Genomic DNA, 19,914 nt, shown 5'->3' on the forward strand with positions numbered 1-19,914 from the left:
CCCAGTACGATATCTCTAGGTCCATGTGTGCAGTGTGCATATGTATGTAAATTATTTTCTTTCTTTTTTTATTCAGCAGACAGCTGCTGCGTAGCACCATGGAAGTGATTTGAAATGCTTTAGTGTTCCAGCAATGGATCAGCTTTGGCAATTAAGACAAAAAGCCCAGAAAAAGGTAATGGAAGTAGGGGGAGATGTGTCTAATGGGCTTTTATCTGTGGAAACCAAATCCAGACAGACTGGTAGAAAGAGAGAAGAGACAGAGTAGAGAGAGATAGAGTGGAGCCCCCCCCCCCCCCCCCCCGCCCCCCAACACACACACACACACATCACATCCCGAGGCAGCTGACACTGTAGTTGGTCTGGTCCATGATCTGGATGTAAATCCACCAGTGGCTATCTGCGCTGTTATTGAGTAAATGTATTAGAGCTGAACATGAATGAATACCAGGTGCTCTTGAGAGGCTGGACGTTTACATGGATGGGCCACCTCCACTCTTTGGATAAGATGAAAACTATTTAAATGTATTAAACTATGTTTCTCCGGCACCCAAAACAGATTAATTTAAAAAGCTTATATTGCAGGTCTTAGGTAAAAAGAAAAATAATATAATATTTGCACGTCTGTTGCTACGGCTGTCATAATCTGAATTTTGGTGAAGCTCTCCTCTAAATCTTCAAAATAGAGATATTTTGGATTGAATATACTGTAATGTCTATGTTTTCATGAAATGTATACGCGCGTGTATCATGTATTCATTATGTGAAGTACCTGAATGGACTTTCAAAACATGCAAGAATACTTTGACTATACATCTAAACAATGTTGAGTGTCCTTTTTTTTTAATAATGACATGTTGGTCTGTCACATGAAGATCTTTTGTGACTATTTGTGATAGTTCCATTGTAAACCGTTGAGTGTAAACAATATGCCATAACACTTCAAATGTTCAGCTGATACCTTCAGGGAAAAGTTCCAGAAGAAAAATGAAATCTGATTAGAATGAAAACATTTGCCTCTTTTATGTTTAACTGTTGTTTGTTTTTGTTTTATCTTTTTGCCTTTAGCACTGGAGAAGATAAACCAGGATGGTAAAGCACTGTTGGTAACCAGCTCCAGTTCGACAAAGGCCACTGTAACCTCACGCTCTTCTCCTAAACATTGACAACCATTCCTCAACCATGTCTAACATAAACAATGCGCTTTGCATTGAAAATGGACAGAACGCAGATGTGTCTCTCTTACAAAAGGATATTCTTCACGATGGTGGATTAAGCCAGCTTTTGGATTATAACGCAGAAATGGAAAGGTACAGGTCTTTTGCACATTTTTATAAAACAAATGGGGCATTTCCACAGAAGATTGCCCGCATCACAACGCCTATTTTTCCCAGTGCTAGAATTGGCATGTCCCCTTGGAACTGCGATAACGCCATGCTCTGGGGAAGGAAATCAGCGGCAATAAACCCTAATAGGACCAGCATGCATAGAAATGACTCCCAGAGGCCGGGGAAGCCTGGCTTGTCGCCAGAGACGCTGCAAATGGCAAATAATAATTTCCTCTCTACCTTATCCCCCGAACACTGCAGACCTTTAGCAGGAGAATGCATGAACAAGCTGAAATGCAGCGCTGCTGAAGCAGAGATAATGAATCTCCAAGAACGCGTTGGAACTTTTTCCGCTATCCCGGCTTTAGGGGGCATCTCATTACCTCCTGGGGTCATCGTCATGACAGCCCTTCACTCCCCCGCAGCCTCAGCAGCCGTTACAGACAGTGCGTTTCAAATTGCCAATCTGGCAGACTGCCCACAGAATAATTCCTCGGTATCCAGTGGAAACCCAGCGAAGAAGAAAAGGAAAAGGTGTGGGGTCTGTGCACCCTGCAGGCGGCTAATCAACTGTGGTGTCTGCAGCAGTTGTCGGAACCGCAAAACGGGCCACCAGATTTGCAAATTTAGGAAATGCGAGGAGCTGAAGAAGAAGCCAGGCTCGTCGCTGGAGGTGAGAACCGGGGCTCTGCTTCCCCTTCTTTTGTTATTATCCCCTTGCACTCCAAAGCATTAACCTTTTCATCCAGTCACGTTCTAAGCCCTTGAAAATTGTTTCCATGCCCACCCATGCCTGAACATCCCCCCGGCTTCTCAAATCTGCCTACCCGCCTAGCCTAATTGGCAGTAATTAGGGGTGTTTGTGTGGAGCGCAAGCTGAGCTTGGCTCAGACACCCCTAATTGCTGCCAGTCAGGCTGGGGCTGGAACGCATCCGAACAACCCCGAGCTTGGCTCAGCTCCAAGCAGGGCTGGGAAATGGTTTTCAGCAGAGAGCCATCCCTCTCTGCACCCGGTCATTTTAACCAATTATGGAAACCGTCTCTGGATGTGGAGAATCAATATCCCACAAAGCCTCAGCCTTCGACCACCAAGAGATGGTGAGAGTGATGGCAGCGCTGCTGACGCTGTTTCTCAAAACATCCCCTCAGTCCTGTAAAAAAGTCATTCTGCATAATACAGAATGATTGAGGTGAAATAATTTTATATAACGTGTGTAATTATGGCCAATTATGGATCAGTCAAGGGCATGATAAACACGAAGAAGGCTGCAGAGGCAGAATAACACATTGTTACTTAGGAAAGACAAAAACATAACCACTGGCTCGGTTGACAAGTAGAAATATTTTTATTAGGACCTAATCAGAGGACAGTGCTGTTTTGTAAGGTTCATTTTAAATAATTGATTTCGAAATTGACATTTGGTTTTCAAGGGCAAAGGCAGAATGTGAATGTTAAGTTGCAAATATGGTTCTCTTTACCCTTTTGAGTATGAACTTACTCACTGACTCAACATGGGCCCATATGGCTGAGTCACCAACACATGCAACCTGAGGGGCCAGATGATTTGCTCATTAATTAAGAAATTACACAGAGATGAAAATAGGTTAATTATAAAATATTACCTAATCCACTTAATCAACTATTTGAAAAACACCACGTATGGATTCCTTTGTTCAATATGAGCTTGTGCCACCAAGTTTTTCAGATTCTTGTTTGAATTCACAATTGATTTCTTAAAATGGTCATTTGTGAAGGTAATAGTGTATGTTCATCTAGGTCTGCTAAGTTTTCTTAATGTAAATATCACATTTGACGTTGTCTACTTATTTTCATTGATCAGGACATTATGGAAGGATTAAAAAAAAGATTGTACCTGAATGCAAATGTTGAAGCTTGTTCTCGACCGAGTAAGTTTGACGAGCCCAATGTAACTTAACAAATTATTTAATCACAAGATTCTGATCAGTTATGTCATCCTCAGCTGATAACCTTGATTAAATGTTTTAGCAACTTCTAAATAGCATCAATAGCATTTGCAACTAAAACCGAAATTGTGTGACTATATAAGATCTCTGTATGACTTCATGACAAACGCATGTTGTGTAGACAACCACTGTTCAAACCAACAAAGCTTTATTTAAGATTTTAGTTAAGTCCTGAAGTTTAAAAAAAGTTTGCAATAGCATACATTTAAGTTTTAGAAATGACCTGAAACAAGCGTATCTACATTAGTGTGATGTCGAAATATTTACCATGTTTCCCTTTTAGGGAATTTTGTTTTCTCAAAGTATAAGAACCTAATTTAAAAAGGGAATTTGACTGTGTCATGGTTTTGAATATTTCAATTAGTATATTTTTGCAGTAAGGGAACATTGAGTGTTGAAACAAGCTGACACCAAATAGAGACTTATCATACAGCGTTGAGAACCTTGACATTTCTTACGGGGAAACCAGGGGTTTAAGTATAAAATAACAGGGACGCTGGTGGGTTATGGGTTATAGGTTGGACTTGACCATAGAGGTGGCAATCGGATGCTCATTTGATGTTGACTCCTTTTGTACAAACAGGTGTCCCAAACAGGTGTCCAGGAAGCCGGCCTCACATTCATAATACACGGTTAGACTCACTTTGGGAAAACATCCATTTGCAAAGATGGTTAGAATTACCAAGGGTGTGAAAATCCCCCAAACAAATCCACACTTGCTTTTAAGAGCTCCCTCCCCGAGTTCAGTAATTCATATTATGGACCTTCTTTGGCAGTAATTGTTATTTTTGACTTCGCATCTGTAATTACAGGTGCTCCGTCTGCTTGCGGAAATGGGTTTGAGTTTAAAGGCATCTCAGAGTCGTGAAGTGTTGTTCCTGCTTCTAGAAACTTGTATGCGTATATTAAGAGTGAGTGCACTTTTTCACCTTCTCCATGGTGCAAATGGCCGCTTTCAGTTCACTGGAATTTGATTGGGAAGTGTCAGGAATCAGGGCGCTGAAGTGAACATAGCGCATGTGCACACCCACACTCTTCTAACTCACACAAAGATGTATACACAAACACAAGCACACAAGCCACACTCTTGCCACACGCTCACAAACAAACACATACCAAAAGACGAGCCGGGTGTACTGCTTTGGAAGAGACGATAAGCTACTGGCAGCCAGTTAGATTTGGCTGTCAGTGTTTTCCACATGGGAATCACCCTGAACTAATTATATCTTAAGCAGCGCTGGAAAATGCAAATCAGAATTTTACTCACACCCCTGAAATCGGAGAGCCAATTTAATCTAATACCCCCTTTAATTTAGCACGCTAATGCAAGGCCCTAGAGAATTGCCCTGTGTCACTGCTGTGCTGTTCTCTCTCTCTCTCTCTCTCTCTCTCTCTCTCTCTCTCTCTCTCTCTCTCTCTCTCTCTCTCTCTCTCTCTCTCTCTCTGTCGATGTGCTTCTCTCAGGCTCCAGGATGGATTAGTCTGGCAAAGGAATCTCATCTAACCTAACATTTCCAGAGCAGTTACCTTTGCGTAGCTTGAGCTCCTATGGCTCAAAGGTCCTTCATTAACTTTCAAATGCAATAATACTCATTCATACATGGACAAGTGTTCTTCACCTCTGTTTACCTCAGCTGTTTACCTCAACTTTACAAATATTCATACCGAGAGACTCACGAAAAGAGCCTTATCCTTTTCCTGAATTCTGAAAATTGTATTTTGATAAGTTATGTTTGTATGCAGTATGATTGTGGTGCTTAAACTTACATTGGGTGAGGTCATCCATTGGTTATTATCATTTTCAAAGGCAGCTTTTTCCAATCTTAAAGGCTTTTAAAAGGACACAGTGCCTTGCCCTGACTCCTCATCACAGGTTATGGCCTTGGTGTGGATATGATCTGTGAGCAGTTCCTTCTCAGATTGATTCATTTGAAGGGTTTTCATTTGCCTTGAAAGTATTTCACAAGGAAGAAGCTCAAATTTGACAATAGTCAGAAAAAAAATATTTTGTGTTAATTATGTTGTGAACCTTCATATCTTGGGACCCCTAGGTTTGGAATCATGGTTCTAGGATACTTGGTATTCAGCATCCAACAAGTGGCTCAATGGTAACACTGTGCTTTAGAGCAATTGTATTGGGAACATTTTAGGTTACTGAAAGTAGGAACATGTAATGTTACTGAAAGTAATGTAAAATGTTACTTTGAGTTAAGCTATTGTAGGGGTTGTTTTCATAAACAGTTTTAAGTGTGAAAAGTGTGCATTTTATAATTCGTAGCCTATGACTTTTCAAACATTTATTGAGCATTGAGACTAGTACTATATAATAACCTTTGGCTGAAAAATCTAAAGAAATATACAAAGCTCTTACAGTTTTATAACATCCCAGTAACAGGGTCCCAGTGAATCTGATTTGTCTTATTAATGGAAGAGAGGATTTGAAAAATTAATGACAGTGAGAATCCAGTGTTAATGTTAATGTTCTGAAATAAAACCATTATACTTGAAATATAGTAATAAAGATTTAAAAGCTATAGTATAGGCTTCATTCATTTACAAAAGACATTTCAGAAGTCAAACTCGATACAATATTTGTTGTAAGTCATGTAAGTTAGTGTCGGTTTTTCATTCAAAAACATTAGTTTTCTGTGGGAAAAGTCTGAACCCTGTAGAGAGATCTAACAACCAGTTTTCGAAAAACATTTAGATTAGTTTTGAGTTATGCTTGGTCTGCATGCATCGTTTTTGTTTATTTCAAGGTGTTGCTTGAGATTGGCTCTTGCTGGTGCAGACTGTACATCAGGAGTTCAGTGCTCTCTGGTATATGTCTAAAACAGCTAGAATTGCATCCTCATCATCATTGGATTTCAAGTGCGAGCTAAATGGGTTGTTAGCTGTATTGACTGGAACAATTCAACTTAAACAGCATTGCTGTATTTCAAGTTTATTTCACTGCAAAAACCAAGCATAATCCTTGAAATAACCAAATCCAAACAGGCCCCCGTTTGATTAGCAACGTAACGGTTCTAACGGTGTAGAAAAAAATCCAATTGAACAGATTCCTCCTTTCAATTAACAAATGGCAAAGGTCAGCATCAAGTCACGAGCAGCAAAATAGCATTCTAGAGTATAGGGGATCTTCTTTCTCTCCCTTTCTCCCGCTGCTCTTTGTGCAGTGTTGATATGACTACATGAAATGGGCGAGATGAAAAGGTGGCATGGCTGCCTAGAAACCTTTGCTATTGTGATAAAAGACAAGGCCCAAAATGGTAGGAAGCAGGACCTTGAGGAAAATAGCTCGGATTCAGCCCATTAATGAGAGCACGGGAGCCAAATAAGCAACGGCAGCCAGGTCTAATTTGTTTTAGGTGTGCTCAGAATAGATAAGGACAAATCTGTGGCCTTCAGCCCCTTCCCCCCAACCTTTGCCTCCCCGGAGATAACACTGAGTGCTGCCAGCCAATCTCTGTGGGCAAAGGAGAGGGGGGAGCAGGGGGTAAGGAAATACAAATATAAAAAAATATATGAGAAGGAAAAAGCCTGAGGGACAGACAGCTTTTAGATCCACAGATCTCCAACTTACTGGATTTATTCAAGCTTTAAAACGGCAGATTAATTTGCTGGCAGAGGTCTGGAGGAGTAGTGTGAAAAAAAAGAAAAGAGAAACGAGGCTGTGCGCTGCCACGCATTTCAACCTAAAGGGCAACCTTAAGCCGCTGTCAAGACAATAGGAATTTGCCATCTGAACCACGATGCAGACCGCTTAATTATACACATCTTCCCTGCGAGCAAACCCAGGAGCGTGGGCCCCCTTATTCACAGTCATGCCCTTTTTCCCCTAGATTGGTCTTGCCGTGTGGATTTTCTGTCAGCTTCCATTTGCACCAAGTAGCTCTCCTCCTAAGGCCTTTGCCGTGCTCAGAAAGGCACAACTGCACAGCACTGTTAAAGAATTCATCGCTTTTGCCACTGCCACCAATTAAAGCCAAAAGCGTAATCGGAGGCGTCTGGACGATGCCCTTACATTATGTGGTCTGTTGCCTCCTCTGCCCCTGTTTGATTTAACATCCCTGGTTCAGTGGTTTAAGAGAACTCATTGTCATTGTCTTTATAATATTGGGAGGGGGAGAGAGAGAACAAGAGAGAGGGATGGGGATAGAAAGCAGCCCAGTGGAGGGTGGACAGCGTGAAAGAGCAGGTGCGGGAGGACGTTAATGTGTGGCACTTTAAATTTTAAACAGATGAGAATAAATTATTGATGCTGACTCTGGCTGAGAAGTTAAAAGGTATCTGGTCATTACTGGCAGCCCGTGTGAAATAGTGGGAGAGAAAACTATTCAGCAGAGGCAACGCTGGATTGCAATGAGCACATGGCATGGCGACAAGGTGTTTTTTTTAGTTTTTCGTAAAAATGTGATCTATTTTGATTCCTTCACTTATATTGTGTTTTGGCTCTAATGCAAAACATTAGCAGTATTTTTTTACACTGCATTTTCCAGGAAATAATAATGCTCGTATTGAGTTAAGTGTAATAATTGAGTGATTCAACTGATGTTACATTAAGAGTCAGACAACAATTGTTGTAGAACATGGTATTCCCCATTTTCAATCAGCTTTTACCAAATTCCTGCAGCAGGCACAAATTGCTTCTCCCTATATGGCTGTATCATACACATTATTAGGCAGTCACTAGAATAACATTGTCCTTAAAAAACAGTAAACTATAAAGTACAGAGGAAAAAATAACACGATTCTGACGATGGCTCAATTCTATCCAAGGCCAGATGAGGCTCTTCAATACAAATTATATAACTTTCAAATGACAATTTCCTTCCATTTGTGGGATGACATTGGTCTGCTAGCTGTAGTGTGGTCTGGCTGTGCGAGACAAGTAGCCTAGTAACTAGTATTTTATTTAATCGCGCTCATGTCAGAGAATAGGACTAAATTCAACACATTGGCTACCGGCAAAGACCGAAAGAATATCCTATAATAGTATGATCAATTTCAGATATCACCTAGCGTACCTCTGTTTATGCTAATTTATTCATTAATTACAATGATAATGGTTGAAGTGCTGCATAGCATTCCAACGTGAAATCCAGGATAAGGAATTTTGAAACATCTTAATGTCCAAGTTAGCCATTTAAACAATGGTGGCCATAAAGAGCTTCTGTGAGTAAGTATTGATAAATATGTAATGCAAAATGTCACCTTACTCTAAGTGATTAAAGAGTAACAGTGTTAGTAAATTGGTTGGAAAGCTGTTTTGACCTAATCTAGTCCAGTTTTATGTGAGGATTGAGGAACAGACTTTTAGGGTGAAGTTTAAACGTCAGACTATGGCTACCTGTATATTAAGACAGATGAATGAGTTGTTGAGGCAGAGTCAGCCCGCTTCAGTGGTTCTTCTCATTGTAAATGCTGTCAAATTGTGAGAAGTTAATGCATTAACCTATATTCTACAATCATTAATGCACGACGTGCTTATTATGGCCTGATGATGCCATTACCCTGGCCCTGATGCTAGGGGATACATAAAACAGTTTTACTGCTTCAAACTGGTAAATCTCTGTACACAAGATTTATTCACAGTCGATGGGTTTAAGCCTAGAGAAAAACATCACATGCTCCAACTTCAACTGCAAATTGCCAACTGACTTCATAGAGGTTAGAATATGATATTAAAAGAAAACTCCAATCTTTGTTAACCTCATTGTTGTTGGCAAAACAGCCGAAATGTAATATTCTGGGTCATAGAAATGAGTTTATATCTGTAGGTTAAAAGGCGGTAAATGGTGGGTGCCTTTGTGCCATTCATCCAAGAAAAACTGATGTGAAAGTCAATGTGTGAGTGACGACTGGCGAAAGGAGAAAATCGGCCAACGTGGTTTGAGCGTCTCAGTTTCTGCAAGTCAAATCCTCGCTATGCTGCCACCTCTATTGTTGCTCCGCTCTCACATTATGAATATTTCATGACAAGCATCCGACACCGTGCCCAGAAAGATATTTCAATTTTTTTTTATTCTGATAGAAACCCTGGGGTTAGAGAGTGTCACAGACGCGTGAAGTCAGTCTGTGGCCCCCAGGCAAAAGGATAGGATTTATGATGCACCAGTTGATGACATCAGGTGGATATTTTCATTCCTTAGCGGAGAGTCCCTTTGTCCTCCACGCCTGATAAACTATAGAGCTGTTCACAGTTTGTTGTCACTCACTAAAAAAAGATCTGTTTTGTCTGGAGTAGCGCAATGATTTCAATCAGCTCAGAGTGCAAGCTGTGTTTTGACAAACTGTGACCGGTTTCCCCGTCTGATCAGACTGAAACCGGACTGACTAAGCAGGGGGGAGTCTGCTTGGATTAGCTCTGTCTTAAATGCTGCCTTTAGCATATTACATTGCCCACTGGCTTTCTCCAAACGATATCTCTCTTGTTTTCATCTCCGTCTCTGGTTTCACCTTCCAGTTTAACTAAAGCCTACTTATGTAATTCCTTAGTTTAGGTTGCTTCAGGGTGAATAGACTCAAACTCAATGACTTTAATCCTAATTTTAATTTTTTCTTAATGAGGGAGTTTTTTTTTTATACACGCTGAATTAAATTAAAACCAAATGAATATGCTCTTCACAGCCTTAGATGTACATGGAAAGATACACCCAGAAACAGAAAATTTAAAAAGCATTATTACAACTCTATAAAGAAGCGATGTTAATCTTCTGACCATTTTTACCAGTTGCATAGCCTATGTCTTAAAAAAAGCAACTTGAAATTCAAAAGAGGAAAAACAAAGATTGGATAAGCAGCAGTTTGTCTTTCCACTCCTGCTGCTCATTTTGCAACCCTCAGATTTATCTTGTGGCGGGACAAGCTGCTGGCTCCAGGATATTTGTTCCTCAATTCTCATCCTCTTTAAAAAAAATATTTTAAAGATGTCCCTAGTTCTTTACATTGAAAATGTAAGTCTCTAGTAATAATCTTTTTTTTTAAAAGATTTATAGAGTCCTGAAGAAGTTTAAGAATCCAGTAATTAGCGGGAAAAAAGCTCAGACTAGAGGAAGGTCTGAAACAAGGGATACGCTGTTATAGTTATTTCAGCTTTGTTTATGAAAATTCATGTCCTGCCGTTGCTTTGCATAAGAAGCCAGTCAGAGGCACAAACCAGAACTGTGGGAAAATAAAAATCACTCTGTCCTTGCAGCAAAACATAGAACCACAGTAGCCGAATTTATCCCAAATTTGTCAACAATCTGAAACAGTTTTTTGCCTTTAAACAGCAGATTGTGAAATTTGCTTCCCAGTGACGTTAGCAGTGAACTTAACAGAAGTGCTTGGATTTCTCACCAAAATGCACCTTGTCTACATCTCACCTTATGTTTTACTGGACACATCCAGGCTTTGTAGGCCTACCTCCAACCTTTTATCAAAGAACAAGAGACTTGTATAAGTATCTGTGAGAGCCCAGCTCTCTTTTGCAGGAAAAAACCCAAACAATTACGCACATTATTCTCACCTGGAAGCTGCTCAGTACAACCCAAGTCTGATCCACTGGCCACTGAGCGGCTGACAACAGCTGGAGTTAAGGGGCCTTGCTCAAGGCTACATCAGTGATGGTAATGAGGGAGAACTTACCCGAGAAAGTTTCATGTCCATCCAAGCCACATAATTGCTCCAACTGTGAGTCACCTAACACTTCCTATTGAAAAACAGAAGGGGAATTTTACTTGTGGTTTTCCAATCCCTGCATTATTATCCAATTCTTTATGACTTTTTGCGGGTTTAGCACACATTTTACCAGTGTGCACTCAATGGATGCAAATTGGCCATACATGTTCAAAATCTTGTTTTCTGAACTATGATCTTTGATCCTCACTGAATTCGATGCAAAGTTTGATTCGACTCAAGCCTCCATTACGTGAGTGCAGTTAAAGATTCAATTTTGCCAGTGTGTATTTTTCTCAGCCTAACCTAAATATTATGTTGATTTACAGTAAATATGCAGAGCTCTGCATATAGACCTTCTAAGTTTAAGGGCTCCCACACAGATGCTGAGAAATCTGCTCCAAAACAAGAAGGCCTGCTCCTACTTTGCATTTCAATTTAACATTTCAGAGAGCTGGCAGCATGTTGCCTCGCTTAGCCCTCGCTTCGTTACACCCACATGGCTTCTCGCCGCGCTCGCTGACGTCTTCGCACTGTTCAAAGGGCTGCAAGTTGGCGGAGAAATTGGGGATTTCCATAGCAGATCCCTCAGGTATCTACACACTCAAACGCGTGTCCTGCTCATCTTCCCCCTCTCCTCCCCCGCACCCACCGTACCACGATTGCCCTTCTCCCCGCTCACGCTGCTCCGATTTCCTTTTTCGCTGAGCTCAATTGACCTCACCGCTGCGTCTCTTTGTTTTGTTTTCCTGAAATCTCTGTGGCACCTGAAAGCCTCGCCACTGTCTCCCACATATAGGGCTTGCTCCCAGAGGAGAGTTGGCTTTGTAGCAACCCTGTGTACAATTGCTTCGCTTGGACAAGGATACTTAGGTGAAGCTAATTGAAATGGAGGGCCGCACTGTTGTACTTAGTAGCAGGTAGGTGATCCCGACTACAGACCGCAGCCTCTGACCCAAGGGTGCTGCCTCTTCCTACGAGGGTCGGATCAGCCTCCGTCTGTGTGGGCAGGGTTTTTCCGTGCATGATAAATGGAGGAGGCATGGTTGTCTGAGTGCTGTTTCAGCAGCAGAAAGTCATTCCCTTTTAGCCTAGATATCTCTCACACTGTATGGGTGCATTATGTGATATGTTATGCAGTGTTGAAAGGTGAGTTACTGAGTAAGTGTTGTTATTATTATTATGGCATATAATGTGAAAACAGTAAAAGGAAATCATGACAGTATTCGTTTTGCAAATATCTTTATTTAACATTTAATTTTGTCATTTAATGTTGATATTTTGTTATATTGTTTTAAAAAAAACATTTTAGGGGCATTATGTAAACTATAAAACATGCAAATTATTTATGTAATCTTTTGGGAGACAAGCTTGACATATTGGCAGGTCTTTATTTGAAGTCCCCTTCAAAAGCATTTATAAGCAATACACATTGAATATGCATAGATCGTATATATGTTCATACCATCTATGGATGCTGATACGTCTTCTTAGTCTAGAAGGATTTTGTTACTTGGTGTGTCGCCAGGATACGTGTCTGTTCTGTCACTATCCAATTATTGCAAGATAGATTTGTCAAAATCGCGAATAATTTGTAAGCTGCAATATAAACCAAACTTAAGTCCTTTTTTACAGTTCAGATTATTTGCTACTATCTCAGATGTTAATAATTAATATTTCATGTTATTGGCCAGGTCTTTGGCAAATACAACATTATGTTGTGTGACTGTCAATAGTTTCAAACTTTCGAGCATTTTGCTTTGTAGGCCACACCCCAATCAGTGATGTCATTGGCTCGGCAGCTGATGGAAAACATCTGCTGATTGGGGCGTGTGAAGAGGAGAGCCTCTTGTTGTAGTTCAGCAGGTTTCTGCCTGATGTGATGCCAATGTGGATTTCCCCTTTTCAAACATTTGACTGTAGGTTTTTCCCGTTTCCATCAACATTTACTTTAACTCCCTCATAAAGTGACACATTGAAATGCTGCCCTGGTTATACTGCGCCATTCTATTTCACTGTCCACTCAATAACTCCCTGGTAAAAAAGAGTATTTTCTGAAGCCACTGAGGCTTGGCCTGTCTCACTGCAATCCCACTCCTATGGAGGGCTAGTAAAATATACGTCCTGCAGGAATACTGCGCTGTAATTACATTCCCCTATTAGCATACGGAGGCTTGGAGTCACACTGCACTCAGCCTCCAGCAGCACTTTGCCATATGGTCCGTCTGCGCTTCTCAGGCGATATTTGGCAAGACTCTCGCAGAAGGTCAACTATCAAGTCAGAGGACTGTGCCAGGATTGCATCTATGCTAATTGCTCTCTCTCTCTCTCTCTCTCTCTCTCTCTCTCTCTCTCTCTCTCTCTCTCTCTCTCTCTCTCTCTCTCTCTCTCTCTCTCTCACTTCCTCTGCTCCCTCTCTCATCTCATGCTCCTCACTCTCGTTCTCTCTCTCTTTCCTCCCTTTCTTCCCCTCCCACTGAAGTAAGTAATCTGCTTTAGGATGTTTCTGAGATGGAGATGGATTTGGTTTTCCTTCGCTGCCCCTCAGCCTAATCTCCCCCCTGTGACCACCCCGCCTTTCCCAGGCACACAGCTCTTAAGCACACCATCATACACCCCCCCTCCTCCTCCTCCTCCCCCCAGTTCATACACGCCTAGTCAGCAAAAAACTCCCAAATTCCTCATTACTCACAAACATCCGCAATACACTTAGCTTGATTTGCTCGAATAGATGCCTGCTGCAATGCTGGACGTTGAATTTAAAGATTGTAGCTGTATTTCAGTATTGGAACCCTCTCACAACAACAGTGTACTTGATTTTTGCCTGTGTATAGTCTTGAGCATATTGAAGTGGGACAGTTATCAAAAACATATATTTAGAAAAATATTGGTGGAATGAAAAAGCTAACGGTGTTCCAATTTGTAATTATCTCAGATCTTAACATCCTCCATGGGAAATCAAATACGCTGCTGATCTGTGTAGAATATGAGCTGAGAAATTGCTGGTAAATGTCAAATGCAAAGGTTGACAGTAAACTGGAATTTCCGGGTTAAGTTTGTGCATTATAGGCCACAGAGATTTTTGATCTCTCATTGATTTTTGAAGGGAGTGAAATTGCTGATATGAGCATTTGAGCTGATTGATAATGAAAACTTCTAAATCAGAAACATTGATCCTTATTTTTTTTAATCACTGTCAATTGGATGGTTACCGCATCTGTAGATAAGGTTAACTGGAATATCTCATTCTAATTTGAGTCCAGCTTCCATGGCACCTGTGAAAGATTAAGGGTATAGAATAGGATGGGTATGTGACGTTGGTTTACTTACACCACAGGCCAAAGCATAAATCTCCTTATACTCGCTGCCCAATGATCAGCTCAATATTTTTCTATTGTTACAAAAAGTATGTGTAGTTGTAATATTACTGTACTGTAAATAATAATTAAAATTACCTATTGACCTACTTGTTTCCCCCAGAAAATGTCTTAGTCAAGGTGGTCACTGCCCAGGGTCATGTGAGGCGCGGCGCAACGTGCCGCGGCAAAAATGTTGTCCGTATTTTGCTCAAAGATGCCAATGCGCAGTAAAGAAATAAACAACTGCTTATTTGAATACAAAAATACAACAGACACTAACCTTAGTTGTGCAATTGTGTTTGCTATGTGCAGGTACAAATGTTGTGCAAACATGCAGACAGTAGGCTACAAAGCACAATTAAAGAAAACTTCTACTGTTTTGGTGCAATACCATGCAGACATACTAAATACAAATAATGGACCATACACTTAACATGTGTATGCACATCAAAGTGCAAATTCAACTTTTTAAAGTTCCTTTTTGGATGGGGGGCTGTTGTGCGATTATTGTGGACAATAGGCCTACTGTGATGCGATAGCCTATAATTCATTAATGGTTATTTTGAGCCTATTTCTTTTTAAATACAGAGGTAATTGGTCGTTTTGGAACATGTATTTCCCAATTTGAAACATAAAAATAAAGCAACATTGAAAATTCAGAAAATAAATCTTCTTGTCCTACACTAGCATGCTGTTTGAAAAATAACTCAATAGTTGAAATAATAAATACAATGTGTTTTCCCCTTAAAATTACTTAATGCATTTCAAAGACAGTAACAGTGTGGCACTTCTGTAAACTTACTGAAAGGTGCCTGAGCCATCACTCTCATGCATTCTTCAAACTTTTCTCTGCGCTGTCTGAGCTGATAGATAGGTTGTGTTGCCACGGTGATGTGGAGTCTAAACTGTTCTAGCTTTGCAGAGCACTTCTTTCTGTAAATTATTATTTGGATTATTATTTGGGGGGGGGGAGGGGTCGGTCGGTAGTCAAGGTGGTGGGCTGGCGTTGCCTTAGCAATAAAGTGCTGGGGGAAACACTATGGAAAAATGGTTAACAACTAAACCGCAGCGCAGAAAAATTATTTCATCACATAAAATGCTTATTCCATTATAGGAAACTCACCTATTTACTCATCACCTCCAGAAATCATATCACGGATGATTCTCTTCTATAAGTAGGTAACATTCAAAGCTGAAGCATTTGGTGTGAGTGGAGTCTGTTTGCGTTACGGTGTCGTGATGCAGGACTGGGGGCAGTGGATCGTAGATGACTAGATGAGTGGTCTGTCCGTGATAGCGGCCTTGGAGAGATGCCTCTTATAAACGGCATTGGGTGGCTAGAATATTGGCTACAAGCTTCAAGATGAGATTTCAACCCCCACCCACCGATGCCGGCAACAGTGCAGGTGATGGATTGCTATACCTTCCAGGTTTGAGCTTGGCAACGCCCCAATATTCCTGCAGAATAAAGTGACAGGCAATATATAACACATCAGTTAAGGCTGACTGCACCACTGAAACTTTTCCCCCCCTCTCTCTCCCTTAGAGCTGGAGAACGGCCCTGAATGTTTGGCTTGCTCCCAGAGTCCTCCTTCCTTGATACTGATAAAACGTGCTCCTTCCTTGCTCCTCTTCACTGTTACTTCCTAGTTTTTTATCTGCCTCCCCACCAGTTGGCCTAAGAATGTGTTTCCCGTGCATGTTGTCATTTTATATTGGACCGATCACAGACTTAACTTTTCCGACTGTAGGTCTGAGGTGTCAGATTTATTTTGAGGCTTGCAGTGTGTTTGTGAGGAAAAAATAAAACAAATTGGTTGACCTGGGTGTGCTCATAAAAATTCACTTGCATTTGTAATGCTCTCTGAAAAATTATTGTAATTATGTTTATAAAAAAAGAGAAGAAATTTGCATCCAGACAGTTTAAGCAGTATCATCTGCAGTGTGCGTGCATCTGTGTTTGTGTGTATGTGGGTGCGTGCATGAGTGTGTGCGTTCATGTGTGTGTGTTGGTGTGCGTATCTGCGTGTTTTTTTTTGTGTGTGTGTGCGTGCGTGTGGGTGTTTGTGTGTGTGTCAAGAGAGAGATGGTCATGGTGGCATTTATTTACATATATTTTGTTTGCAGCCTGTCAGGGCTGAATCCAAAGGATTGCGGTTATGAAAAGTGGCCTGGTTCCCCTGTCTGTAAGTTAATAAATTATGGGTATTGTCAGGGTAATGTATGGGCCATGTGTAATAATGAGCATTCTGAAACACATCAGCGCACTCCCACAGGCTGCTATTCAACCTGCCCAGTGCTACCACTGAGAAACATCCTTTAATTCTCCCTTTCTGCCTCCCCTTATATGTGTCTCTGACCACTTCTATCGGTTCCATCTCTACTCTGATCTTTCTGCCACTTCACATTTAGTTTTCTAGGATATTTTCTCATCTCAATTCTCTTATCTCAGAGTATTAGGAGGAGATTCTTGAGAATATTCCTAGACAGAGAAAGAAAGAGAGAGAGAAAAAGAAAGAGAGAGAAGAGAAGGCGAGTGTGTAGTTGGCTGAAATTCCACCCGTAATTATAATGAATTAAAAGTTTTATGATGTTGTGCATGCCTGTGTGTGGGTGTATGTTGGTGGGAGGGAGAGAATGGAGTAGGGGGCATCTGTGACAAGGCTGGCTGGGAGCGTAGAGCTGAGGGTTAGTGCCAGACATGTCTCAAGAGAAACCGGGGCACATTTGCAATCACCCCGAGTTCAAAAGGGTAATTTATTCACAGTCTGTGGTTAAAGTGGGGCTGCTCAGAATGCCACTGGGATTGTGCCGGGAAGCAGAGTAGCAGAGCCACATAATTTTTTCTTTTTTTCTCTCCCCCCTCCTCTCTCTCTGGCTTTTTTCCCTCATCGTCCTCTTCATCGCCTGTTGTTGTTTCTGCGAGCCCTGTGTGGCGTCTTTTAACACACGCCGAAGAGCATATTTCACTTTTACGCTGATCCGCATTGACGTCCTGGTGCTGATTGAATTTTGAGGCGCTGCGGCGTCTGCCATTATCATCCTCATCGTCTAGAGTGGTTTATCTCTGGCCCCGGCTCAGTGAGACGCCAAGGCTGCAGGGCAGAGGAGTGGCTGGGGGTTGAGGGATGTATATGTTTTTATTTTTAAATATTATTTTATTTGTGTGGATAAGATAGGACTGATTGGCCTTAACCTGGATGTTTAAGATTGTGGATTGTGTAGGTTGTTTTTGCTCCTGCAGGAGTTAGAGCCGCCTTTAACAGAAGCCCGCCTAATCCCGCTCGGTTTGATTATGATTCAACGTCACGTTTCTAGCCAGTGTTGTCTTCTCACCACCTCGTCTCAATCAGCCGGCCGACGTGGCTTCAGCATTTACTCCACCTGCCAGGTTGGGTTAGGATCACTGGGTGTCATGGCTGCCCAGAGACCTCACACTGCCTCGCCAGAATCAGCAGAGAATTATTCCACCACATGTCAGTTTTACTGTGCCGTTATCGCCGAATGCCACTGGCAGACACTTACAGAATACATTGCTTGCTGCGGTGGTGTGGTGGGGTTAATTTGAGGTCTGGAGAAATCTCCTCCTCATCCCTCAGTCAGTTCAATACTCGGTTGTGCATTCATTGCCAGAGCTGGGAAATTGTCTTCCCCTCTGTGTGTCGTTGTAGCCGGGGTTGTTATGTATGCTCTGCTGCAGAGGCAGCAGTGTTGACGGGAGGCTGAGCAGCTGCCACATCGTCTTGATTTGAGGTGAAACCTTGGTGTTGCTCCCGTGTCCCCGGCGTAACACTATCAACCCTTACCTTCTCGCCACCTTTTCTGTCTTCTGTTTTTCCTACTCCCTTCACCCCTGTAGGCCTATGTCCCTCCCTCTCTCCCCGATTGTTTTTTGTATACTTGTGTTTCTTCTTCCCCTCTCTCCCGTGCGGGTTGATGGAGTGATTTGGAAGGAGCACGCAGGTTGAGGGGGAGAGAGAGAGAAGGGAGTGTGGGGCTGGGCTAATTGAGCCTTCTTTGTGCCCGGTCACAGCAGTGTGCCGAGGCGAGGAGGCCTGGGAGTGAATCCAAGCAGCACTCAAGAGCCCCCGCTGGATCGATAACACAGGAACTTAACAAAACAGAGACATGCCGAGTGGCCCGATCAGGGTCATTATTGTCTCTGGCGAGCACGCACGTCCACCAGGGACTGATCAATGTGAGAATATGGATCAAGATAAACATTCTCACCCTCCCCTACTTCTCTTTTTTTTGCCTCAGCTCTTATAGACAGAGAGAGAAGAGTTTAAAGGCTGGAAAGTGTGGATGCACCATATCACATGACGTCTACAACATTTAAAGTAGCCTATATACACGTCTATTAGGGACACTTGGCACCTTTTGTTCCATGCCACTCACCCGTCCTTTATAGATCAAATACCTTAAAAAGCAGCTTTAATAATGGCTTCAATAATATATTTATCAACACGTAATTGCGTCCGAAAATGATAAAACACAATTAATGGAGCTACAGTGACAGGGGCAGGTGTCAACCCATTCGCAATTAAGCAACAAAAAAAAGAGGAAAACATTAGCTCACAGAGTCTTGACCCTTCAAAAACATGATGGTGTTTCATTTCATCCATGACTTTAAATTGGTGATAATGGTATCCAGCTGTTCTGGGTCCCTCCATGATTCACTTGGAAGGATAATAGTAATTGCCTAATGTGGTGTGAACAAATGGTAAATGGTTGCTACACACACAAAGGAAGCAATTGGAATTTCTGCATCCAAAACTAAGATGGCAGCTAAATGCAGTCCACCTTTACTGACTTTGTTAAGGTTCTGTCTCTTCAGAGATTAGGAAGAATGTCCTTATATCTTATCACCAAGGCATCCTCTGCTGTTTAATACCTGATGATTTAACACTAGTTAACCCTTACAGATGATGTGACTGGTGGCTCATGGATGATTTGTTGTTGTCGTTAGAGGTAATCAGTTTAATACACAGGTGCTGACAACCTTATCAGATGAACAGTCTGCAGGCCTTTTTTTGTCATTTATTAATTTCATGTTCTTCTAATTAATTGTTTTTGCGGATTTTTGTTTTGTCGAGTCAAGTTGATTGCGTCCCCCTCCTATTTATGCCTGCAACCTATGGACTATGGGCGTACTTGCTCCATCAAGTGTTAGAAATAATTCCCATCACAAGTTTGCAGAGCCCAAAGTAAGGTCCCCCAGAATGCTTGTTGTGTCAGAACAAAGTCCCAAACCTGAAGATATTCCATTTATTTGATAAAACCTGAAAAAGCAGTAAATATTCACATTTGAAAGTCTGGGACCTGCAAAGGTTGAAAATTGCAATCTTCAAAATTGTTTCTTTGGTAATCAACTAATTCTTTGATCGACTAGTTGTTTCAGCCATACTGTTTATGCATTAGACATAACTCTTGTGAAATAACTTAATAAGTCATGTTTACTTTATAAACTACACAATCTTGGAAATCATTCATGTGAACATCAAACGATCATATATGAATCCACTGAAAGTCTCTATCGTTAATATGAAGTTATTGCCGAGCCCTACTGTACACTGTAAAT

General features: G+C 41.5%; 1 protein-coding gene across 1 annotated transcript in view; it reads left to right on the forward strand.

Annotated features, from left to right (window-relative positions):
* Nucleotides 1-1,182: 1,182 nt before the first annotated feature.
* Nucleotides 1,183-19,914, forward strand: part of cxxc4 (CXXC finger 4) — a gene marked incomplete at its 5' end in the record, with an annotated part of 19,630 nt that continues 898 nt past the window's right edge. Inside the window, one exon of the mRNA XM_080030088.1 lies at nt 1,183-2,001. Within this exon, the coding sequence (XP_079886214.1) occupies nt 1,183-2,001 (819 nt within the window). The remainder of the gene's footprint in view (nt 2,002-19,914) is intronic.

This window comes from Ammodytes marinus (assembly GCF_949987685.1).
Source record: "Ammodytes marinus genome assembly, chromosome: 6".
Classification (NCBI taxonomy): domain Eukaryota; kingdom Metazoa; phylum Chordata; class Actinopteri; order Uranoscopiformes; family Ammodytidae; genus Ammodytes; species Ammodytes marinus.